We start from the raw sequence: 26,857 nt of genomic DNA on the forward strand, positions 1-26,857 counted from the left end.
CTTTCTGCCATAAGGGTAGTGTCATCTGCATATCTGAGGTTATTGATATTTCTCCCAGCAATCTTGATTCCAGCTTGTGCTTCTTCCAGCCCAGTGTTTCTCATGATGTACTCTGCATAGAAGTTAAATATGCAGGGTGACAATATATAGCCTTGACGTATTCCTTTTCCTATTTGGAACCAGTCTGTTGTACCATGTCCAATTCTAACTGTTGCTTCCTGACCTGCATACAGGTTTCTCAAGAGGCAGGTCAGGTGGTCTGGTATTCCCATCTCTTTCAGAATTTTCCACAGTTTATTGTGATCCACACAGTCAAAGGCTTTGGCTTGTCAATAAAGCAGAAATAGATATTTTTCTGGAACTATCTTGCTTTTTTGATGATCCAGCAGATGTTGGCAATTTGATCTGGTTCCTCTGCCTTTTCTAAAACCAGCTCGAACACCTGGAAGTTCACAGTTCACGTATTGCTGAAGCCGTCCTAACCCCTAGCACCTCAGAAAATGTGACCCCATTTAGAAATAGGGTCACTGCAGACGTAATTAGTTAAGATGAGGTCACACTTCAGTGGGGTGGGCCCCTAATTCAGTGTGATTGGTGTCTTTATAAAAGGGGAAATTTGGAGACAGGTGCACAGGGATGTCACGTAAAGATGAAGGCAGAGATCTGGCTGATGCTTCTACAAGCTAAGGGATGCCAAAAATTGCCAGCAAACCATCAGAAGCTAGGGGAAAGGCACAAAACAGACTATTCCTCATGGCCCTCGGAAGAAGCCAAACCTGATAACATCTTGACTCTGAATGCCTGGCTTCCGTACAATGGCTTTTGAAGCCACACAGTGGCATTTTGTCACAGTAGCCCAAGAAACTAATACAATGATGTTAAGGCCTGATTAGGAAGATAACCAAAGAAGAAGGGTGAAAGCTCTTAGGAAACTCTGCAATCACAGAAAGTTTTGATGAAGAAGGAAAAAAAAGTATCTATCTAAAGAATCAGTATGATTGCCAGGAGATGTGCACAGTAATCTTGGTTTTCAAAAGGGAAACAAGTGAATTTTGTAAAATAGTCTTTATGTCGATCCTGAACTATTGTCTCTTATTCCTCAACCTAGCACTTCCGAGAACAAGAGTGAAAATAACAGGCATTGGAGGCACAGCCTTTGAGTCTGGGCTCACACTGCCCTAGCTGTTTATGCTTCTGTGCTCAGCTTTTCTACCCTGCATACTTGAAGCATCGTGGACTGCTGCCAGGGCCGAGTCAGCATTTCGACATGCTCCACGCTCCCCTCCCCATCCAGTGCTCCCAAACTCATCAGTATGTAAGATTTCAGCAATTATTATACCTCTTGTTCCATGAGGCTAAACTCATCTGTCACCATGCTAGTAATACATTTGATCATTCATTTAGAAAGGGTGATTAAAAACAAATTTAATCATTAGTTGATTTAAAGTATCACTATCTAGAAAAAAATTTTCTGCTTTTAAAGTTGTATTAGGGCTCAGTTATAAAATCAGTCTTACTAACCTCCTCGAGCAAAGCTATTGGATGGGTTTACATCCAAATGTCCTGGCACTACCTGCTTAAGCACAGTGGACATTCTCGAAGTCCTCCTTTCAGTCCCTAAAGTCAGCCAAAAAGAAGAACAAAAACCATGTCGTTGGGGTTAACATTACTCAAATGACAAAAAGTTATCTTCATGTGTAGCATGTCTAATTGCTGCCAAACATTGTACTTTTTAAGTACCCAAAGCTTAATAGAGATAACAAGGCACTGTTACTATTTCCTCAGAGATACACACATCTGCAAGATTATAGAGAGTTAGGTTTGGCAAGTGCAATCAGAGAACTGAATGATAAATGAAGCAAGGCATGCATGGTGTTACTTTACAAGAAAAGCCACTTTCTGCTTATGTTGAGCTAATTCAAATAGCTGATTAAGCCAAGGAGACCAGCTTCTCAAGTCACATGCTCCTGTGTCTAACACATTAGGGTTACCTCTACATGAACCCTTTGGGGTTCCATCACATGATAACTGAAACAGAATATTAGTACAAGTCTTAATGGCTTCATCCAAATCTAGTGAAAACAAACTGTACTGCAAGTCATAAAAGGCCACAGAAACTTCAGGAATTTCAAACTTATACATGATGATTTTAATAAACATTCAATAAACATGTTCAACTTACACAGTCAACTCTAATACTGATATTTTAAACTGTGTAAAACAGATTTCAGGAAAAAAAAAAAACTCACATGACTTTGTCTTTCCTACCACCTCTCTTACTACTCTTTTTAAAAGGAAATAACCGAATCTCTAAATTTGGTTACTATTTACTAGAAATTTATAGTGGTACCCTGATAAAAGCTAAAGTTACAGACCATAAGGTAAAACATTAAGGGGTCGTGTTGACGGAACAATGCAAATAACTAAAGAGGCTAACCCTAGGAATGAATATGACCTTTCATAGCTGTCAAAAAGAAATGCATTATATCAAATCTTACCTGGAGACAGAGCAAGTGCTGGCCTGACAGTAAGAGGGTTATTGCCACTGAGTTTCTGATGGACAGAAACTGCACTCAGTAATGCTTGCAAGTACTTTTCTTGTTCTATGCTACTGGAAGATTCTAAAGAGGAGGTAGGAGCTATAAAAGGAAAAGATATTAAGTAAAACCATCTCTATATTAATAAAACAGGTTCACTCTATATACATATGCTTATTCCTTCTATATATGGTCTTCAAGTTACCACACTCAAATATAGAAACCAGCCCCACTTAAAACTCCAAACTTAAATAGCTAATCCTCCGATGATAATGGTTTCACCACATATACTTCCAGGCTGCCTCCTCATACTCCTGAAAGAGCCCAGGCCTGGAAAGCCAGCACACAGCTGTCCTCCCAAGTGGAGGTATAGTTTTTCACTATCCAACCAACTCAAAGATTCACAAAAGACAACATTTCCATGATGACCCATGCCTCTGTTCGGGAGCAGAGGATGGAGTAGGTTCCCTCAGCATCCCAGAATGAGCAGAAGTGAGACTTCCCAATACCAGTAACTGTATTCCAATTCTGTCACACTGGCCTAACAGGGGACGTGAACTTGTAGAGGGTTGTTGTGGGAAGAGTGGAGGAAGATGAGGACACAGGAGCAGCTACTGCTCAATCCCCTGGTCCTTCTAAAACAGGATCAAAAAGTATGCACAGATGGAAACAACAGTGAGAGCAATTCTGGTTGGAGGGAGTCTGAGCCTGGCTTGCATGGAATAAAACAGAATCACTGAAAATGGCCCAGGTACTCTAAAGTGGTATTGGGAGGGGACTGACTAGAAGAACAACAGATAATAACAAGTTTTCTTACAACATGACTAGGAAATAAATAATTAGCATCACTATCTTATATTTTATCAACTTTAAAGTGCCATCATTTTATAAACTCTAAAATGCCATTAATTATAAGATGCACTACTATTTTATTTAATGAGAATTTAAAAACTGCCATTTAAGCCAAGACACAATTCTTTCTGATCACATGAACTGTAGGTCACATTCCCATTTCAAAGATATTAAAATGTGAGTAAATGTGTGAGTTCAAAAAGTGTGAAAAACAATAAATTTATATTATACTGAAAAATCAGAAATGAGTGGAATAAGACAATTTCAAGTTTTCCAACTAAAAGCTCAGTGATATGCTCATAATAATGCTCCTGAGATGATTCACTCACTTTATGTAATCTACATATGTTATGTTCTATCATCCCCTTATGTAGCTTGAGAAGATTCCTTAGGACAGAAAAAGTTAAAAGCCGACTGCCTTCAATATATATATGTTGAGATTCCACGCCAAGCAGAATAACAACAACAATATAGCCCACCAGGCTCCTCTGTCCTTGGGATTCTCTAGGCAAGAAATATTGGAGTGGGTTGCCATTCCCTTCTCCAGGGGATCTTCATGACTCAGGGATCAAACCTTGGTCTCTTGCATTGCAGGCTGATTTTTCACTGTCTGAGTCATGAGGGAAGCCAATAATATAGCATTGTGTGTATAATGTCCTCAAGTCAACTGAATGATCAAAGACATGCTGGCCAACTTTGAACTTTCAGGAAGGAATGGATGAGAATAAAGAAGACATATCAAAAAGCACATGGTTCTACCTACTGAACCACTGAACTTGAGTTTGCTCATTTCCAAAGAGGGAAGTCATTCCTAAGTTGAATCTGGTGTCTTAGTGGTCCTTGGTTAAATTTTTTGAGCATCTGTTTTAAGCTAGAGGTTATGAGAAAGGTTAGCAAAATGTAGCTTCTGACTAACTTCAGACCTCAAACCCAGTGCTCAGAAGTGTCCTCAGAAAAAGGGGGCCGCGCTTAGTGTGCGTTTTTTCTTACACTGACCAGCCTCTAGCTTCCTAAAAACCTTTCCGTTTGAGTGCTCCAAAACCAGGATTTTGGTCTTTAGGTTGCTGACTTGTATGTGTGTGTGTGCGTGACATGTAGGAATGAGACAGGATATCCTATATCACATAGGACAGAATACCTATTTACTTCTGAAGCTAGTAAATATATCTGAATACTTCCCCCCCAAAAGAAAACAATTATTATATCTGTTTCCATTTGTGGATACTCTGGTTTGCTGAAATGAAAACAGCTAGAACCAAAGACTTTACTATGTTAATTTCTATTAAAATTCAAATATAGACAGACATATTAAGCAAGATGTCAAATTCAAGGCGGAGCCCCACAGCATCAACTCTAGTTCTTAACTGAACAGACTATACACAGCGCACTGGAAAAGTTCACATGTGAGAGGCTTGATGGAAAGGGCACAACTAGCATTCCTGGACTTTACTTCCTGAATTTTTGGAATACCCAGAAGTGGAAGGATCAGAATAGTGCTGTGGAGAGTTGCTTACCTGCCTGAGGGGAGTTCTGAGACTTAAAAAGGCCAACCACTCCCTTTCCATGGAATCCTCCAGATCGGAGGAGCAGGGTACTGCTTCTTGAGTTTCTCCAACATACAACAGGCAGGCGATTGTGTCGATAGCAGCGGGCTACTCTTGGTAAACTACTGTCCTGTACAGCTTGAGGTACAACTAAAAGGCCAGGATAGCTTCAGGGGTATGGAAAGGAGAAACAGGATGATTTGGGTGGGTGAGGCAGGGTCGGGGGAGGAGAAGAAAAAAGAAACGGGGAGAGAAAGAATACAAGCATGTGAATTTCATAAGTTCACAGCAAATTTCTAAGACTCAGAAACACTGGTGGAGAGATAAGACATATATTTCAAACATGAAACAATTCAGTTCTTTGGGGGTTGAGAAGAAAAGGCCTAGATAGTGAAAACAACTAGCTCATCTACTAATCTTTTCTTTTTTTTTTTTAAATAAGCCTTCTTCAGTGATAATGCAAGCTTTTGCTGAGTAACGTTAAGTGTAAAAATTAAAAACGGCATACATAACTATTAAAAAGGCCTCCAATAAACAAAATTTCCCTTGCCTTATATACAACTTGAATAAAGATTGCAAGATTAATGTATTAATGTCAACTTTATGAGAATGACAAATCAAACTGTCAACTCCTTGGATTACTGAAATGACAACAGAGGATAAAGTACACTAACATTCAGAATTCCAGAGATGGTGAAAGGATTAAAAATCAAAACCAAATGATTTTTGGTATGAAAACAATATGTTCAAATGTCAAGTAAGTGTAAATATTTTATTAACACTACATGTTGATAATTAAAAAAAAAGATTAGCTCATAAATTTACAGGATATGATGCTGGGAAAATTAAAAACAGACAAGATAGATAAAAACTTATTTATCTTGTTTTTATAGATAAGTACAAGAAGACAGGCAGCTTTCAAAGCAGTTCTTTAGTTTATTTAGAAATATTAAAGAGATTCCATGTTAATAATCTCCTAACCTCTAATCCCATGTCTTTTGTGTGTGTGTGATTTTTTTTAGAATTGTGGTAAACTGTACCTAACATGAAACTTAACATGTTAACTATCTTCAGTCCACAAATCAGTGACATTGTCACAATACTGTGCAATTGATCACTTCCCGAACTTTTAATCCCTTATCTTGTTATAAGTCAGTGCTGAGAGCAGGGAGAGAAAACCCAGTATGTGGTCATATAACCTTCAATGGCTTTAGTAAATGCCAATTTTATTTCTCTTATTTACCCAGAGATTCCCTGGAAGCATTCTGAAAGCCTAGCACTTTCGTGCTTCAGGTTTACAGGCTGTCTTTTTCTAATACCACAAACTGATAGAGAGTCATAGTTGTAGACATAATCATTCATGAAGACTTGAAAAGCAGTTCCATTATTAGGGTCCTATGCTTCTTTTCTTTTTTAAATCGCAGTACAGTTGTTTTACAATGTTGTGTTAGTTTCAGATGTACAGCAAGGGCTTTCTCTTTCTAACTCCAGTTTAGTATTTGTTTATTGCTCCTTTTGGTTCTAGATACTATAGTGATTTTGTGTATTAGATAAGAGAGTAATGCTTAATAGCTTTCGGTACTGTTTCAGTAACTGGGAAAGAACCAACACACTCCTCTACCCCATTCCCCCGTCCCTTCCTTCCATGGCATTAGCACCACAGACCATGCTCTGCTACACACAGGATCTAAGACTTTCCTGGTCCCAGGCATGGGCCTGAGTGACGGCTGGATAGCTACTGGTGCTAGGGTAAAAAGCATACAGCCTGAAGGCCAGCAGAGGCTATTCTCAGGACCAGTGTCATTTAGCATGAAAGATATATCCATTTATCCTGCCACCCCCCGCTATTCTACCACCACTACTTAGAGCTACCAGCCATGGGTACCAGAGGAAGCCTTGAGGTAGACTGGGCTTTAGGAGCTGCTGTGGAAACTTTTAGGGCTTCCCTCATAGCTCAATTGGTAAAAGAATCCACCTTCAATGCAGGAGACCCTGGTTTGATTCCTGGGTCAGGAAGATCTGCTGGAGAAGGGATAGGCTACCCACTCCAGTATTCTTGGGTTTCTCTTGTGGCTTAGCTGGTAAAGAATCTGCCCACAATGCGGGAGACCTGGGTTTGATCCCTGGGTTGGGAAGATCCTCTGGAGAAGGAATACTCCAGTATTCTGGCCTGGAGAATTCGATGGACTGTAGTTGATGGGGTCACAAAGAGTCGGACACAACTGAGCGACATTCACGCACTCTGGAAAGTGGAAACTTCCGATCAAAGAATAACGCATATACAAATAGCTTGAAACATACATGAATTAACACAAAAAGAAATCCATATCATTAGCACCTAGGTCAAGAAATGGACCATTCATTACCAGCATCCAAAAAATCCCCTTGTGTCACCTCCCAATCAGTGTTTCTCCCTTTTCTTCCTCCAAAGATTATCATTAAACATCCTTGACTGCTAACAACATGGATGAGTTTTGCCTGTTTTTTGAATTTTACAAAAAAGGAACAAATAGAATTTATTTTTTTGTGTCTGGCTTCTTTTTCTCAACAGTATGTTTATGAGACCCATCCATGCTATTGCATGCAACTATAGTCTGTTCATTTTCGTTGATGTAGAGCTGGGGTCCCCAACCTCTGGGCCATAGATCAGTGCCTGCTCTCAGATCAGAGGTGGCATAAGATTAGACATGAAGCACATAATAAATGCAATGTGCTTGGACCATCCTAAACCCCAACACCCACCTCCCCCTGCAGATCCATGAAACTGGTCCCTGTTGCCAAAAGGTAGGGGACTGTTGCTGTCTATTATCCCACTATGTGACTATATTACTTATCTAATCCTTTTATTGTTGATTTTGAGTAGTGTCTAGCTTTTGACTATATAAGAAACATGTTGCCATGAACATTCTTGTAGTTGTTTTTTGGGAGTACGTACGCTTTCCCAGATGGAGTAGGCTTTCCAAGAAATACATAACAAATTGTGCACATGTTCAGTACAGGTCTAGAAGTTTAGTAGATGCTGCCAGGGAGCTTTCTAAAGTTATTTAACCAATTTACAGTTACACCAGCAACAAAGAGTTCTACTTGCTCAACATTTTTTACTAGCACTGTGTATTGTCGGTCTTTTAAATTTTAGCCATTTTTGCAGGTATAAAGTTGTCTCATTGGGACTTTAATTTGTATTTATCTGAAGACTAATAAAATGAGCACTGTTGGAAGATGGAGGGAACTAAAAGTGCCTACCAAATTGAGAAGGCATCTTGAGATTAAAGCATAGGCAGGCAGCTCCACAAGTAAATACTATATATTTATATATATATATAAATATAATAATAAAATGGACCAGTTCATTAGAGGGTAACTTACTCACAGGGTGGGATCTATCAGTGGATAATGATCAGGAAACATTTGCTACTATACTCTGAGCCCAGGACAATTTTATAGTCAACCTAGGGTATGGCGGTAGGTGCTTAGAAACAGGATGTGCATTCCCAAGTTAAGAATAATAGGTCACTAGTCTCATGGGCCCTGGGAATACTTCAGGGAAGGTTTTCATCATTGTTTGGGAACTAACAGAGCATACAGACTACCTGGTCCTAATAAGCATTAAACAATATCTATTAACTACAAAGCTCTTGATGACAGAGAAGTGATTCACTGCATAGTACAGTGTTGGGCAGGGTCAGCGAAAAGACAGGAGAAACTGTTAAGGCCCAAGATGGCATCAGTTATGCCAAGAGTCACATAAGCATCTTTTTAGATATTTATTGCCCACTAGGATATCCTCACAAAAGAGGACATCCTCTGCCTTTGGTTATTGCCTTTTTATCCCCCTAATAATGTTTTCTGATATATAAAACTTCTTAACTTAGCAATCTTTTACTTTATGGATAGCTTTTTTCCTGTCTTAAGAAATATCTTCTAGAAGCTTTATTTAAAATTTTAACCTTTTTCATGTAGATCATGTAGCTCTACAGATCAGTGGGAATTGATTTTTGCCTATGTAGTGTAAGGTAGAGGGCAACATTAATTTTTTCCTTGTATGGATATCCAGCACCATATATTGAAAAATATCTTTTATCTACTATTTTTAAATGCTATCTTTATCTTAAGCCAAGTGTTCTCATATGTTGAGATTTTTCTGTATTCCCTATTTTGCTCTAGTGATCTGTTTATTCCTGTGAACATTCGATACTGCCTTAATTACTGTTACTTTATATAAAGTCTTGATATCCTATAATATTATTCTGTAAGACGATCCTGCTACTTCTGGCCTTTTGCATTTTAATGTAACTCTTAGAATCATCTTTTCAATTTCTGTGAACATTTTGCTGGGATTTTGATTGCGATTGTATTGACTCTATAGGTCAATGTCTGGAGAAATCACAGTTTTAGAGTACTGAATATTCTAGTCCAAGAACATTAAATATCTATTTATTTGTCATCCTTAATACTGTTTTGACTGTACCATGTAGAGATTTTATACATCTTGTATTAGATTTAGTCCCAAGTGTTTAATAATGTTTTTTAGTGCTACTTTAAATAGTACTAATAGTATCAAAATAACATCATTTAAAATTTCATCTTTTAATTGTTTTTGGTGTATATACATGACTAATTTTTTATAATAACCTTGCAAATTTGCTTATTAATATAACAAGTTTATCAGTTGAGTCCCTCAGATTTTCTGTTTAATCAGATCATCTGTGAAAAGCAGTTTTATTTCTTTCCTTTCAATCTTTCTTTTATTATTAATTTTTCTAATTTTTGTGTACTTCCTAAGACCTCTAATACAACACTGACTAGAAGTGGTGATAGTGGGCACTTTTGTCCGGATCTCAGAGTACAAGGTGTCAATACTTTACCTTAAGTAATTTTTGCTGCAGGATATATTTTTTAGAAACTTAGGAAATTAAGAAGCTCTCCCTGTATTTCCAATCTGCTTAAAGTTTTTTGTAAAAACTCATATATTATACTTTATAAATGCTTTTCTGTATACAATGAACTTACAATAGTCTGTAATTCTTTTAATGTGGTGAACTGTGCTGATTAATTTTCAATTGTTAGCAAGTTTAGCATTCTTGTAATAAACTACACTTGGTCATAATGAATTCTGAATGAAATGAACCTTTTGTCATTATGAGCCATCTTTTTTTTATTGCTAGTAAAATTTTACTTTAAAATATATTTTAAAATTTATATATTGACGATAGCTTTATTTTAAAAAGGTGGTTTTGCATGCTGTATTCTTTCTGTTCACTTTCAACCTTTTGGTAATTTTGTATATTAGATATAGCCCTTAAAAGCAGCATAAAGCTTAAAAAATTCGGATTATCTTTTTCTTTTAACTGGAACATTTATCAATATTATAAGTAATATAATTACTGATATATCTGAATTTATACTATCTTACTATTTGCTTTCTATTTGTCCCATCTGCTGCATGATTCCTTTTCTCTCTTTCTTGCCTTCTTTTGGATTATTTACTATTATATTTCCTTCTAATAGCTTATGGGTTTATGCTATTTAATATCACCATAATCTCCTTATAATAATCATTAGAATAAATGGTATATTCAGATTTTATTTTGTTTCTGACAGAGTGAAATGATAAATAACATCTGTTTTCTCACTGTCAGATAAGATTTTGATAACAAGCTTCTCAAATAGCAGGACGTCACACCTTATGCCTTTGCTTACACTTAACTACAAAGAAAATTTGGTTAGAAGGACAGAGTATTATGAAAATTACTGCATACTCAACAAAGTCACAGCCTTTCAGTACTTAATGTGAAATTTTTATTTATCCCAAATGTCAATCTACATTCCCAATATGTTTCTCAAGTTTCACATTTGTATTTGTACACTTAAACTGTCATTTAAAATGAGATAGCTACAGTTCTTCAAGAACAGCAGGGCTTAAACTAATAGTAACATTAAGACAACTTTCTAAAATATGTACAAGACTTACAAGTTACAAAGTACTTTCACAGTGTTATTGTATTTAATCAAACCAGAAATTTATACATGCAAAGAAAAGAACTTACCTGAAAATGATCAAACTTGTGGAGGGTAAAAATGTAGTTTTAAAAGACATAAAGCAGGAAATAGGGCTTAACAGATATATAAAAAATAGCAGTAGACACAGTAGAAAAAAGAACATGTGTTCATATTATTCTTTAAGTAATATCTCTTGAAAAAATTCTATTTAGACAGCATAAGGAAACCTGACCTACACTTGGATTAGCAAATTACGGCCTGGGCCCAAACCGGCCTTGCCCATTTCTTTATGTACTGGCTATGGCTGCTTCAGTGGCAGAGTTCAATAGCTGCAATAAGAGAACATATGCTGAGTAAAGTTGAAAATATGTACTATCTGGTCCTTTAAGGAAAAAGTTTGCAGTCCCTTGACCTACAGTATATTTTCCTCTCTCCTCTGCCTGGGCAAATTCTATTCCTACTTCACGCTATCTCAGGCATGCTAGAAGAGGGGCAAACAGGAAGAGAAAGACAAATATGGGAAATTCATAAAATGGACAGAAACTATTACCGTCCACTTTCTGATCTAACATAGGCACTGTTCAGTGATACAGCTATACTTGTGAGAATGTCAGTGAGACGCTTGCACATGCTGCACAAAAAATGTCCCTTAAACACACATACCCCTGGACAGCCTGCTCCTGTTTTCCAGCATCTCTCTCTTGGCTATGGATGCAAATAGCCCATTCAAGACTCAAATGGAAGAAAGGAAGGTCTCTTTTGGAGAGACTAACAGACTTACCTCCGGCAGAGTGAGTACATCCTGTTGGAGGCAGTGATTCGAAAGTACTCTGGTTTAGAGCGAGAGGAGCTGCCACTTATGGTTCCCAAACCCAAACGCTGATAGTCTCTGAAACAAGCTTTTTCTACTAGCTGTTCCATGGTAGATTTCTCTGAGGCCTTTAGAGTGGTACTCGTGGGGAGTTCACTATCATCTGAAACTTGATGGCAGAAACAGGTTTTGAAGAAATGAGATAGCTCAAAGTACAGGATTAAAAACTTCCTTCTAAAGAGGATCTTTAACCAAGAGAGGTTTATATTAAGGTTAGAGGTGCTATGTATGCCAAAAATTGAATCATGGAACTTCTATGAGGCATCATTATGCTCAAACATAAACTGTAATAGTCAGGAAATAAAATATTAGGAGCTCAACTAACTCAAAATGTCAGGGAAAGTAACTTAAAATTTCTAAAAACAATATAATTTTGAATATATTACCCATATTTTTCTTTGTTAGTCAGGCTTGATTTTTACTGTCCACCTGGAGTGATTTCTATTTAGGACTCTGTAAACACTCATACTTTGTGAGAGACTAACCTATTAGTAAAACTCACCTCTAACATAATCATTACACAAACTCATCAGGTTTCAGTTAACTTTAAAGAGCATACACTTTCATTAGAAATTCTTAATTAAGCAGAAGTTCACTACTGGGAAAGGATCTTTCTTAGATATGAAGAAGTTATATTTGGTGGAAGTTTTATTTTGTCAGAGGATGTGGTGTACATGGGAAACTCCCTCAATTTTGCAATCACAGGTTACAGAAGCCTTTAAAATTTTAGATGTTGGAAGAGTTTACCCAATAACCAAGTATTTTAGGGAGGATTAAAAACAACAACATTCCTAATTGGTACTGCATGTTCTAAATAAAAAAAAAAAAAAAAAAAATTCCATGTTAAAAACTGTCCTAATTTACTTTCCTACTTATTTTTACAATGAGAGAATTAAAATTAACCTTTCAAAGTTTTTGGAAATGTACTCAAAGTTCTACTGTCAAAGGGAAAGATATAGCTCTCTTCAATTAAAAGAAAAAAAAAAACCTAGCTTATTTCTATAAATATAAGCCTTTGTGCTTTAGTTTGTGAACTTCACAATGCAAATGCATCATTAAGTATCAGTTTTATTTGTTTTGGCCTCTTATCTTTAGAAGAGCAAAGAGTATTACATAATTTGGTCTTTTGGAGGAATAATTATCATAGAACAAGTTTTTGTTCTGTGAAATCATAAAAGCTTTAAATTAGAAGAGTCAATAGTGATGGGTAGCAGTAATTTTTGTATGACTTTCCATGTGACTGTGAGAAGCCCGGGTTCCAATAAATGATCTTTTCACTGCCCCCAGAGGCAAGCCTGTAGCTACACATACTGAAATGGAGACCTTTAGCCAAAGATCTCTCTAAAGATGATAGTTCTTTCTTTAAAATGTTCTTCTGTTGTATTAGTGGCAGTAAAAGTAGTAGTTGTATAATCACTGGTGATCCAGTCTAAGAGTCTGAGAAGAAAAAGGATGCAATGGCATCCTCTCTCTTAGATCAGATTCTCTCTAGTGTTAATTCCATAAGCATACTTGACATTGGGTTAAGGAATAGAAAAATTTTGCTACTAGTTTCCTGACTGAGTTATCTCAGCTTCCCAGGTTCTGCTCTTTTAGATATTTAGCAGGCATTTTTTTCTTATCACCTAAGAATGCCTTCATCTTAGATTCCCCATATAGATTAGGAGTACCCACAATGTTCTCACCAAAACCCCAAATATTTAACTTTGAATAATTTATGCCCTTATTTTCTTATTCTTATTCCATAACAATAAAGTACAGGGGACAACTTTATACCTAAATTTCCTGTGCAGTGGGATTTCTTTCTCTTTTTAATGAGACCCACATGCTGCTGCTGCTAAGTCGCTTCAGTTGTGTCCAGCTCTGTGCGACCCCATAGACGGCAGCCCACCAGGCCCCGCCGTCCCTGGGATTTTCCAGGCAGGAACACCCACCTAACAGTGGCCAACTGGCTCTATGGATTTAGTGGAGGAGTGTGTGTGCTATGTCGCTTCGGTCGTGTCTGACTCCCTGCGACCCCATGGACTGTAATCTGCCAGGCCCCTCTGTCCATGGGGATTCTCCAGGCAAGAATAGGAGTGGGTTGCCAGGCCCTCCTCCAGGGGATTTTCCCAACTCAGGGGATGACCCCGCATCTCTTACATCTCCTGCATTGGCAGGCAGGTTCTTTACCATTAGAGCTACCTGGGAAGCCCAAAGGAGGAATACAACTTAACAGAATCTTATCTGAACAATGGAATACTAGGAAAACCAAAAAAAATTTTTTTCCAGTTCTGAGAAGGTGGTACCTCCCATCTTATGAGGTAGGTTTTTAAGAGTCAGGTTTAAGTGCAACTATGTCTTTCTCTTTTGTTCTTACTCATATAAGAAGAAAGAACAAAGTTCATTCACGAAGGAAAAATGAGTTCTCACATACCAGATACGTCATCGTCTTCATTCCATCCAGGACGGCTCACTCTCTCTTCCACAATCGTCCCTGTCCTCCTCTTCAGTAAATACTGCCGCCCAATCGTCATTTTGCCTGCCCTTTTAGCACCTTTCACAATGGTTTTCGAGAAAGTGCTGCGAGTTATAAAACCAAAGAGAATGTTAATTTACTATGAAAATGCCACTTACATTTTTTGATACCCATGTTGCTCAACTTGTTTTTTCTCTACCGCCACACCCATTAGTATTATCCAGACCTTCATTAAGGCTCTCTTTCTTCAGGTCACTTTTTATATGGCAGAAGGCTAATTTACTATATAACGTTATCATCAGGACACTGTGTTAGGCAAAAAGTGCAAGAACCTAGAGTGGGACACAGACTATTTCTCATCCCCAATCTAAACTCCTCACTTTGGCTTTTTGTCAAGCATGCCCCCAACTCACTCTGTTTATCCATGCCACTGCCTCCACCAGAGACCATGCTTGCAGAAGTCCTCCTGCGTGGAAAGCCAGCCTACCTCCTTCTCTACTGATTCAGAATCTCTACTAACTCATAGGTTTTCTTTAAGATCACCACAAATGTAGCTGGTAGCACCTCCACTTATTTCTTAAATGCTTTAAATGTGTAAGTGTAGTGTCCTGCCTTCTGACACTAGAAACCTTCTGAGATATGGAAAAGAATAATTAACATAATTCCCTTTTCTGAGAGGAGAAAAGACAAGAAATCAGAAATCTGAGTACCCTTTTGAGAATCAGCTTTAATTACAGAGAAACTAGGATTTAAGATATTTGGATCTAAAAGTACCTTATTTAAATAGTTTAGTTTTTATTGCTGATAGAAATTCTGGGTGTAGATATTTATAATCCAAAGAATTAAACAAAGGTCCCATTTCCTGAATAATCATATTGAGGTGAAGGTTTCAAGTAAGAATGTTTTTGATTTATTTGTCCACATACAACAACAGAACTTTTCCTGTGTTTTCTTGTTGTTCAATGAAAAGTGATAAGGATTCTTTTATAGACAAATAGTTTTATCAAACCTCATCTTTAGTGATCTGAAATGTAAATTTGAGGGTTATGGACCTCAAATTAAAATGCTGTTTTATGTAATTTTTAGAATTCACACAATATAGATATTTCCTAAATTAAGCCTTTTGTGAATCACTTCAGATGTAACTTAAACTCAAGGGGATTTTTGAATGTTTTCCCAGCTAGAGCTGTATCTTTTGTTTTATATATGCAAGATAATACTAAGAGATTTTAAGGTTTAAAATTGATATGTCTCTGTTGTAGCTTGATAGAATAAGCTTGATTTTACAGATATATAACCACCCTCACCCCAACAGTTTCTAAACATAAAACACCATACAAAGCTTTGTTTCTTCCACAGAGAGTTAAAACAATGAATATCATAGGCTCCTCTGTGACCACACAGTGCTAAGATGCAACGCCTGGCTCACCATTTAAATGTTTAAAATGCTGTTCATGCTTCTTCAGCATCTCACACCTGCATATGCGTGGTCTCCTTTGCTTACCAGGTAACAATGGTACGAGTGGCTAGCCATGCAGTTTAGAAATGACATACTGCCTGCAACCTCAAATGGCCTATCATCTCCACCCGGCCCCACTTTCAGGCAAAAGGAAGGCCTTTTCTCCAAAGTCTGCAGAGTAACCCTAATATGTAATTTGTACTAGCAGATGCCCAAACTCCAGGTGATTAATGGTGAATGGACTGCAATATTAACCCTTATATTTTACCATTAATTGAAGAACATTTTAAAGCAATTATTATTTTGTAACCATTCAAATGTAAATGTTTCAACATAAATTCATAAACATTTTCATTAAAAAATAAGGGTTCCTACTAAAGAAATGTGACAAAAGGAAATGCAATGACTGATCCTGGATTGGATCCTCTACCAGACAGAAAAAAAAGGAGCTGCAAAGGCTCATAAGCAAAATTTAAATATGAAATCTGGTCAGGTGAAAGTTTTATATCAATTAAATTTCCTGGTTGGATTACTGTACTGTGGTTACATAAAATAATGTCTTTGTTCTTAGAAATATATATTGACATATTAAAGAAAAAAGGAGCATTATGTATATAACTCAAATGTTTAAGAAAATATATATGAGAGATAAAATGATAAAGAGAATGGAATAAAGCATAAGCAACTGGTGAATCTACGTAAAGGGTATACAGGACTCCTTTGCACTGTGTTGTAACCTTTGTATAAATTTGACATTAAATAAAAAGCCCATCAGCAGACGAATGGATAAGAAAGCTGTGGTACATATACACAATGGAATATTACTTAGCCATTAAAAATAATACATTTGAATCAGTTCTAATGAGGTGGATGAAACTGGAGCCTATTATACAGAGGGAAGTAAGTTAGAAAGAAAAACACCAATACAGTATACTAATGCATATATATGGAATTTAGAAAAATAGTAGTGATAACCCTATATGCAAGACAGCAAAAGAGACACAGATGTATAGAACAGTCTTTTGGACTCTGTGGGAGAAGGCGAGGGTGGGATGATTTGAGAGAATAGTATTGAAACACATATATTATCATATGTGAAACAGATCGCCAGTCCAGGTTCAATGCATGAGACAGGGTGCTCAGGGCTGGTGCACTGGGATGACCCTGAGGGATGGGATGGGGAGGAAGGTGGGAGGGGGATTCAGGATGGGGAACATGTGTACACCCATGGCTGACTCATGTTATAGCCTCCAATTAAAAAAAAAAAGTGGGGAAAAAAAAAATGTTCTCACCTCTCAATCAGAACAAAACTGTTTACTTGACCTGGGTATTGATGGAAACTAAAGGGATTGCTCAAAGGTAGAAACTGAGCAACAGAGGAAAAAGGGAAAATAGAACTTCACATTCTAAAACTGCATCATAAGCAATGAACATGATTGTTCCATATGTCATTGCTGCTCTCCATAACTCCTGAGCTTCGTTCAGTGGGTGTGACAGAATGGCAAACACATACTGACTTAGGAGATGGGTCACATTCCCTGACAGTGACTTTCAACTTTGGGAGAGCTGAAATGAAGAAACTGTCTCCTCACCGAAAGGAAGTGTTCTTCTCCTTCTGCTTGGGTGAAATGATCTGTGGGGTAGTTTGTCCAGCAGCAAAGGCAAAGGTGGTAAAAACGGACTGAGGGTAACGGAGCTTCATCAGCTGCTTCCTGAAGACCTCTACGACTTCTGGGCTCACTTCTTCATCAAATGCCACTTTAACCAACTAGAGACAGAAGAAATTAAACATATCAGAAACATTAAGGATTTCTAGGTAGCTTCCCCGCCAATTACTGAAATAACAAAAAAATAACAATACTAAATGACAAGAGGTTAGAGGTTGAAGGGACTTTGGATATCATGCAATACAATTTAAAATTTTTAAAAATAAAAAAGGGCTCAATAAATTGAGGGCTCAGAAAGGTTTACTTGTGATAGATGGTTGGTTGGTAAGGAAAATAATGTATGTTGAAGTTGGGTTTCTTTAAGACTATCTTTTCTCAATTTCTTTTCCTTTTTGGCTGCACTGTGTGGCTTGTGGGATGTTAGTTCCTTGACCAGAGTTGAACCCGGGCCCTCAGCAATGAAAGTGTGGAGTCCTAACCACTGGACTGCCAGGGAATTCAGGACTGTCTTTTTTAGATGCGATAGGGAAGTTAACTTATAGTGGCTGGAGTAGGAATTGTGTCCTTGTTTAACAACTACTGGTGGTCCTAGATAGGGGATTTTGCCTAAGGAAGTGTCTTCCTATCCAGAGATACTTATAAATCTAGGGAGAAAAAATTAAGTTTGACTAGAATCCTAATTGGTAGACCCATGTGTTTGATAGAGCCTTTAGACAGTGTCTCTTGGCATCTGTTTCTGGAGGAAATGCCTGTGGCTCTTCTACGGAAGAGGCAGAGCTCTGAGACCACAGCATTCTAGTTTAGAGTCCTTTGGCAGTTGGAATAATGAAGAAATCCCTAAGAGATCAGTACTGTCATCTGGCCAGAGCAGGTCTGGACCTACAGATTAGAAGGCTTACATTTCACACAACCAGAATATGGAAGTATTAGGGAGAGCTTCTTGACTGGAAGGAACAGAGCAAGAACTGGAATCCCTGGAAATCTGAGAAGTCAGAAACAAGGCACAAGAGTGGGAAGAGCAAAATGTGCTCTTGAGAATTATTTTTTTTTTTTTTTAAAAAAGCAAAACTAAGAAAAGATCACTCTTCTGAGTGTCTGGTTAGCATCAGTAATTCCCACAAGTTCTGAAATGTTTAGCGCTCCCTGGAAAAACCTTGGCTTCACCAAGGTTTACTTATAATCAACAGTACTTTAGCCCTTGCTGTAATTCTCAGAGATCTGCCTCTTCCATAGAAGAGCCACATGCATTTCCTCCAGAAACAGATGCCAAGAGATGCTATCTAAAGGCTCTATCAAGCACAAATTGAAGTATTACATGGCAGAGAATAAGAGTCAACAGTGTGAGTCTGAATTTGTGAGATCACTCAATATCAACAGATTATCCATTGTTACTCTGAGCTGACTGAAGGGCTCAGGAAACAGAGGATTAAATAAATCCAATGCTGTTCATGAGCTGACTCAGTTGAAGATTACCCTCACAGAACCTCCTCCTCCTCCTCCTCTAACTCCTGACCATATATGATCAAAAGAAAGTGGCTATCATTTGTAGATGATGTCATTTGTAGACATGACAAATGTCTACAAATGACAACATCTGTAGAGAAATGTTGACAGCACAGTGGCGGCTCCCTTTCTTGATACCTGAAAAGACGCCGATGTGACCTGCAGTCCTTCTTGCATGTTCTGTTGTAGCTGGTTCTGCATTGTGATCTTCTTCTCCTTGGTGATGGAGGCAATGGGGAAACTTCGTACAACTGTCTGCTCACCAACTAAAGGAAAACAGGGCACAGACTAAGCAACAGCACTTTACAGCTCATCTCTAGTCTCTGCTGCTCATTTTACCAGCCTCTGCTGGAGAAATGTGTCTGGAGAGGACAATGTCCAGGAAAGAAGCAAGACAAAGTGCCATGATTCTAGAATTGCATTCATTAATTGTGTTGCATGGCAAGTCATTCCTGACACACATTTCTTTCCTGGAGTGCAGGCATGGTCCCAAACTTCCAACCTTCATTCTAGTTCCCCAACCTATTGTGTGTCACACATCATCATCTGGTTTAAGGCATCTTACAGGAAGGGTAGGTATTAAACAGAAGAAAACAAGTATCTTCAAATATTGAAAAGACATTTATTATATTTAATATAAGAATAAAGCAAAGAGAAAAGACTGTTAAGGTAGTTAAAATTTGTCTTTAAAATTTTGTCTTTTGAAATCATTTGAAAGATGATGCTGTGAAAGTGCTACACTCAATATGCCAGCAAATTTGGAAAACTCAGCAGTGGCCACAGGACTGGAAAAGGTCAGTTTTCATTCCAATCCTTAAGAAAGGCAATGCCAAAGAATGCTCAAACTACCGCACAATTGCACTCATCTCACACGCTAGTAAAGTAATGCTCAAAATCTTCCAAGCCAGGCGTTAGCAATAAGTGAACTGTGAACTTCCAGATGTTCAAGCTGGTTTTTAGAAAAGGCAGAGGAACCAGAGATCAAATTGCCAACATCCGCTGGATCATGGAAAAAGCAAGAGAGTTCCAGAAAAACATCTATTTCTGCTTTATTGACAAGCCAAAGCCTTTGACTGTGTGGATCACCACACACTGGAAAATCCTTCAAGAGATGGGAATACCAGACCACCTGACCTGCTTCTTGAGAAACCTGTATGCAGGTCAGGAAGCAACAGTTAGAACTGGACATGGAACAACAGACTGGTTCCAAATAGGAAAAGGAGTACGTCAAGGCTGTATATTGTCACGCTGCTTATTTAACTTCTATGCAGAGTACATCATGAGAAATGCTGGGCTGGAAGAAGCACAAGCTGGAATCAAGATTACCGGGAGAAATATCAATAACCTCAGATATGCAGATGATACCACCCTTATGGCAGAAAGTGAAGAGGAACTAAAGAGCCTCTTGATGAAAGTGAAAGAGGAGAGTGAAAAAGTTGGCTTAAAGCTCAACCTTCAGAAAACTAAGATCATGGCATCTGGTCCCATCACTTCATGGCAAATAGATGGGGAAACAGTGGAAACAGCAGCTGACTTTATTTTTCTGGGCTTCAAAATCACTGCAGATGGTGACTGCAGCCATGAAATTAAAAGGTGCTTACTCCTTGGAAGGAAGGCTATGACCAACCTAGATAGCATATTGAAAAGCAGGATATTACTTTGTCAACAAAGGTCTGTCTAGTCAAGGCTATGATTTTTCCAGTAGTCATGTATGGATGTGAGAGTTGGACTATAAAGAAAGGTGAGTGCCGAAGAATTGATGCTTTTGAACTGTGGTGTTGGAGAAGACTCTTGAGAGTCCCTTGGACTGCAAGGAGATCCAACCAGTCCATCCTAAAGGAGATCAGTCCTGGGTGTTCATTGGAAGAATTGATGTTGAAGCTGAAACTCTAATACCTTGGCCACCTGATATGAAGAGCTGACTCACTGGAAAAGACCCTGATGCTGGGAAAGATTGAGGGCTGGAGAAGTGGATGACAGAGGATGAGATGGTTGGATAGTATCACCGACTCAATGGACATGAGTTTGGTGGACTCTGGGAGTTGGTGATGGACAGGGAGGCCTGGCATGCTGCAGTTCATGAGGTTGCAAAGAGTTGGACACGACTGAGAGACTGAACTGAACTATACATAATCCATGGAATTCTCCAGGCCAGAATACTGGAATGAGTAGCCATTCCCTTCTCCAGGGGATCTTCCCAACCCAGGCATCAAACCTAGGTCTCCCGCATTGTAGGCAGATTTTTTTACCCACCGAACCACCAGAGAAGCCCCAAGATTCTTGAGAGTTTAAATACTAAAGGAAGAAATGAAAAATATAAATATTTATCAGCTACCTGAGGATATGAAGATAAGCATCTAGAAAAGAAGCAGCACACATGAGGTCTCCCCTGAAAAGCTAGCAGTTCCTCATGGGAGAGGACAGCCACATGTAGAATACAACAGCATGCAATTAGCTCCCAGGTTTGAGGGAACATGGCTTTAAAGACTTCAGAGCGAGAAGTCTGCATGCTAGATGGCTAGAGAATTAATTCCCAGAAGAAGTGACAGGGCAGGTGAACTTTGAGAAGAATGGAGGTTTGCATCTGCAGAAGGGAAAAGGGTGGGCATTTTAGGTAGCAGTACAAGTAACAGAACAGGACAGTGATGAGCAAGGACCCTCAGCTCTTAAGCCAGAGAGGGTAAGACGTGAACTAGGTATATCTGACTTAAGAGCCCCTTTATTAACTAATATACTTATGATTATCAGAATTCCTCATTCCTTGAACTTCTAAATTCCTAACCTGGAAAATTCTGATTATTCTCTTATGTTAAACTCATACCCAGAGATTAAATAAAATCAAGACGTACATTAGGATTTTAGTTCTAAAATGTATTAAACAACTTATGTTTATATCACTCATGTAAAATGATCAGATTCCTATGTGTCATTAAAGGAGAAATTTTAAAATTTACCTTAAAAGAGAAATAAAAGAGGCAAATAAAAAGATTTTCTCTGATGAAAATAATTTTCCTAAACTGTGAAATTAACCCCCAAATTATCAGGCAACAAGAGACCAATGCAAACTTTCACACTAAATATGGCTTTGATTTCTTTAAAAGACATAATTTAGAGCAGTTTAAATGACCAACTATCTCATATATTTACAAGCCCAAAGTGTTATGTGTATGTCCATTGAGCTCACAAAGGTTTCAGTACAAAAAATGGTAAGTACCAGATATCTAGTTTTAAAAATATACTTGCTTACAAATACAAATGTAATTTATTTGACAGAAGGTTGAGAAATTCTGCTGTTTTTTACTTTTCTTCAAAATGAACACAACTATTCCTGTTGATTCGTTGTTTATTGAATTTTATAGGCTTTTTGCTTTTCATGTGGTAAACAATCTTTATGACCAAGATAATAAACCACCTGATTCTAGGTAAGCACAGGATTATACAATAGTGAGAGTTTGAAGATAATACAGTTCATATATCTGAATCCCACTGTCTGACAAAGTGCACAGCATATAGTACATACTCATCAAATGACAACTAAATAATTTCAGATGAGGAAGGAATTCTAGTGACCATGTATCCCCATGTTTCTCAATCCTCAGTTCAGTCGCTCAGTTGTGTCTGACTCTTTGCAACCCCATGAATCACAGCAGGCCAGGCCTCCCTGTCCATCACCAACTCCCGGAGTTCACTCAGACTCATGTCCATCGAGTCAGTGATGCCATCCAGCCATCTCATCCTCTGTCGTCCCCTTTTCCTCCTGCCCCCAATCCCTCCCAGCATCAGAGTCTTTTCCAATGAGTCAACTCTTTGCATGAGGTGGCCAAAGTACTGGAGTTTCAGCTTTAGCATCATTCCTTCCAAAGAACACCCAGGGCTGATCTCCTTTAGAATGGACTGGTTGGATCTCCTTGCAGTCCAAGGGACTCTCAAGAGTCTTCTCCAACACCACAGTTCAAAAGTATCAATTCTTTGGCGCACATCCATACATGACCACAGGAAAAACCATAGCCTTGACTAGACGGACCTTTGTGGACAAAGTAATGTCTCTGCTTTTGAATATGCTATCTAGGTTGCTCATAACTTTCCTTCTAAGGAGTAAGCGTCTTTTAATTTCATGGCTGCAGTCACCATCTGCAGTGATTTTGGAGCCCCCCAAAATAAAGTCTGACACTGTTTCCGCATCTATTTGCCATGAAGTGATGGGACTGGATGCCATGATCTTCATTTTCTGAATGTTGAGCTTTAAGCCATCTCAATCCTCAGTATGTATCAAAACTATATAGATATCTGGGTCTCCCCCTTTCTAGCAGCCTATTACAGATTCCAATTTAGTTGTTTGAGAGTTAGACCCAGAATTTTTTTTTTAAAGCTTCCCAGATAATTCAAATACACAGTCAAGGCTGAGAACCACTGGATTATCACCAAACGAATCCGATCCCCTCATTTTATAAAAGGGGAAATTGAAACTTGGATCAGGGGACTTACTTAAGATATCCAGATTGGTCAACAGTGACTGAAACCTGGGCTTTTTGATCTAGAGTCCAATAATTTCACCCAAAACCTTATATGCTTGTCAACTAGAATAGTTTACATAGAGACTACAGTGATTTAGAAAAGATAATTCAGATTTGATAGTGTCTGCGATTCTTTCTAATGCAGAAGACTGTGGACAGTTGTGGAAAACAGAAGCTGATAGAGTTTAGTGAGCAGAAGAGCGTTCCGCTAAGAGAGGAAAGGATTAGTTGAAACGGAATGAGAGAAGTGGCTGGGGTCAGTTAAGTTAGTGCTGTACAGCCCTGTAATACTTAGCACACCTCCGTCTCACAAAGGGGATCCTGAATCTGGAAAACCTCAGCCTTAACAGTTTACTGCAGCATTCAGATGGTGGGGAGATCAGCAGGGGATGCCACTAGCATCTGGTACTCTGAATACCCTGAAATCACAAAATGCTACTTCATGAAATTATTATAGTTTCTATGGATGAACCATAGTTTGCTGTTTAGAAGATATCCTTGGTTCTTTAAATAAGAATCCAAATTATCATTAGGTTTGACAGACAGTATTCTAAAAAAAAATACGTGTGTGGCAAAAGGCTTACTTTGATTTTGAACTGACCTGCAAATCACTGCACACAGATGGAAGCAAAGCCTCACACAGATATCCCTGTTCTGATGACATAATATGAGCCTTACCTAGTTGATCATGGGGAGTCCCTCTGAACAGAATTCTGTATGTGGTAAGGAACAAGGCTCCTTCTGCTGGCAGAAGCTGAGGGCCTCCAAGAAGGCCTCCAGTGGCTTCTTCTCTTCCATCAGGATCCAGTAGGACTCGAAGGCCTTCACAAACAATTTCTTCTCCTGGCAGTAGAGCAGGTCTAAGAATCTTGGGCTAACAACAGACAAAGTTATTTTAGACACAATTCTAGAGAGATTCCCAACCCTTAGAGTAAGGTTCCCTTGTCAGTTACAGATCTAAAAATGTGAATCAGACTTCCCATGTAGCCAAAATGAGTAAACAGATTTGAGAAGAGTCAGAAATGATGTTTCTGCATCCAAATGTAAAAAGATTCTCTGCAGCATTACTTATTCACAGTAAAATTGCTGGAAATTACTAAACCAGTTGAGATACCTATTCAACGGAACATTTTGCAACCGTCAAAAAGAATGGCATGGATCTAGATACATAAACACAGAAAGATGCCAGAATACATTGTTAAGTAGAAAGAGTTACCAACCAGTATGTACATTATGATTTCCTTTTAGTATATGAACCAAACTGTTAAAGCTGGTACTGTCATAGATAAGGGTAGAGGTCAGGGTGAGGAGAATCATGGGAGACTTTCATTTTGTACAATGTGTGCTCCTTTAATGCTTCAGTTTTATACAAAAGCGTCGTTAGTTTGCAAACTGAAAAAACATATTTTAAAAAATGGACACGACTTATTAGCCTTTAATAAATATTAAGACAAAAAAAACGGCCAAGTTATGACCATTTACCTATCTTGGGAAATAAGGAACCACATGATACACTCCCTTCAAGAGTTTAGTGCTAGAAAAAAAAAGTCCATCTCTCCTGAAGCTCTAATACACTTATTTTCTTTTACTGAGCAATAAAAACTATACAAATCCGGACAATTCTCTTTGTTGGCTCGAGGAAGCTCAGAGCTAAAATGTAAAGCCAAAGTATAATGATCACTGTGTCTCAGATTTCTGATAGACTCATCTTTCCTTTCCATCTGGCTTTTGATTTCTCCTTTGAATTTATTTTTAATAGTTCTGTTACATAGGTAAGAGGGTCCTAAACCCTAGTTCCACAGACTGGTGCCAGACTAACTGCAAAATAATCACCTGAGATACTTATTAAAGTACAGATTCCCAGGCCAAGTCCCAGGGTACTCCAATTCAGGAGGCTGGGCTGAGATTCAGGCCTCTCAATTTTTAATAGACTTCCCAGATGTTTGTGATGTATGCTTGTAATGCATACAGATTGAGGAACCTGGTGATTTTATAGTAATTGCCTTAAGTCATTTTTTGGGGGAAGGGGGCAGAACATAAAACCTTGGCTTGGGCTTAGAAGTTAGAATGTTCACAATTTATGCCCTGCCTATAAAAGTAGACTCAACAAGAGATTATTATTGCTCCTTTGTTGATCTCCTATTCTGCTTCACCATCCTTTTTATGAGGATCTACATGTAAACTCCTCTCAAAGTTTAATGTATCATTAAAACTAGAGCTGGTCTGTAGAATGTTAGAAGGTACTTTCTGTGGCACAACAATCTACTGTTGCTGTTTTTAGGAGGTTTTACTTACTCCCTCAAAGCATGCAGTCCGGAATAATTACCTTCTGTATAGGTGGAAGTCTTCTACTCTCTCGATGCACTGCTTCTAGGGTTTCAATGTGCATAGCTACAATTCCTGGGATGAGTCAGAGAATTCAAAATAAAAGAGTACCAAACAAGCAGAATTAAAACAAATTCTGGATATTTTGGAATTGAAAACTAATCAGAGTTTGGTGGTTCTTCAAAAAGCTAAACACAGAATTATCATATGACCCAGCAATTCCACTCCTAGGTATATACCCCCAAAGACTGAAAATAAAACTCAGACACTTGTGTATGAATATTCATAGTAGTACTATTTACAAGAGCCAGAAAGTCACAACAATTCAAGTGTCCATCAACAGATGAATGGATAAAGAAAATATGGTATATCCATATAATAGAGTATTATTCAGTCATAAAAGGAATGAAGTCACAATACCTGCTACAACGTGGAAAAACCTTGAAAACACTATGCTAAAGGAAGTAAGTCAGACACAAAAAGACAAGTATTATATGATTTTACTTATATGCATTATCTATAATAGGCAAATTCATAGAGATAAAAGGAATTAAGAGGCAACCAAGGGCCAGAGCGGAGAACGGAGAGCTACTGCTTAACGGGTACAGACTGTCTGTAAGGGGTGATGGAAAAGCTTTGGTAATAGACAATTGGTAGTAGTTGTACAGCATTGTGAATATAATTTATGCCACTGAATTTTACATTTAAGAAAGTTTAAAATGGCAAATTTTATGACATATATTTTATACAATTTAAAGCTATTTAAAAAACAAATCGAAACAAAAATGAACAGCATGACTAAGCTACTTGGAAGCCAAGTGCTATGCTGGAAAATGACCCATAAGAATAATCCTTATTCAGTTATTTCTAATATTCCAGTTCTCTGATGTCTGCAAAGTGATTACCTGGTATCATGCAATGCAGGCTCTTGATATGATCCTGAGTAACTCCACTCTCCGTACAAACTTTGTCAATAAATCGGGTAATGAAACGCACAACAGAATTGGCAATGTCATTATTCTCTGAATCTTCAAACCCACTTTCTGTATCATAGCTCTCAGCTACACTTCCTGCAATACTAAGAAAGTCAAGGGAAGAAATCATGCTCAGTACTCAAATTTAACAAA

At 38.0% G+C, this 26,857-nt stretch overlaps 1 protein-coding gene across 1 annotated transcript in view; it reads right to left on the reverse strand.

The window, feature by feature from the left end:
- Nucleotides 1-26,857, reverse strand: part of SBF2 (SET binding factor 2) — a 502,701-nt gene that overhangs the window by 51,110 nt on the left and 424,734 nt on the right. The window contains exons 20-28 of the mRNA XM_010829324.1: nt 26,636-26,808; nt 25,732-25,805; nt 24,084-24,279; nt 19,030-19,157; nt 17,314-17,489; nt 14,221-14,366; nt 11,715-11,913; nt 4,904-5,100; nt 2,499-2,639 (exon numbers count right to left, since the gene is read on the reverse strand). Coding sequence (XP_010827626.1) covers nt 2,499-2,639; nt 4,904-5,100; nt 11,715-11,913; nt 14,221-14,366; nt 17,314-17,489; nt 19,030-19,157; nt 24,084-24,279; nt 25,732-25,805; nt 26,636-26,808 — 1,430 coding nt within the window. The remainder of the gene's footprint in view (nt 1-2,498; nt 2,640-4,903; nt 5,101-11,714; nt 11,914-14,220; nt 14,367-17,313; nt 17,490-19,029; nt 19,158-24,083; nt 24,280-25,731; nt 25,806-26,635; nt 26,809-26,857) is intronic.

The sequence above is a fragment of the Bison bison genome, unplaced genomic scaffold (genome assembly GCF_000754665.1).
Source record: "Bison bison bison isolate TAMUID 2011002044 unplaced genomic scaffold, Bison_UMD1.0 scf7180017864503, whole genome shotgun sequence".
NCBI classification, from domain to species: domain Eukaryota; kingdom Metazoa; phylum Chordata; class Mammalia; order Artiodactyla; family Bovidae; genus Bison; species Bison bison.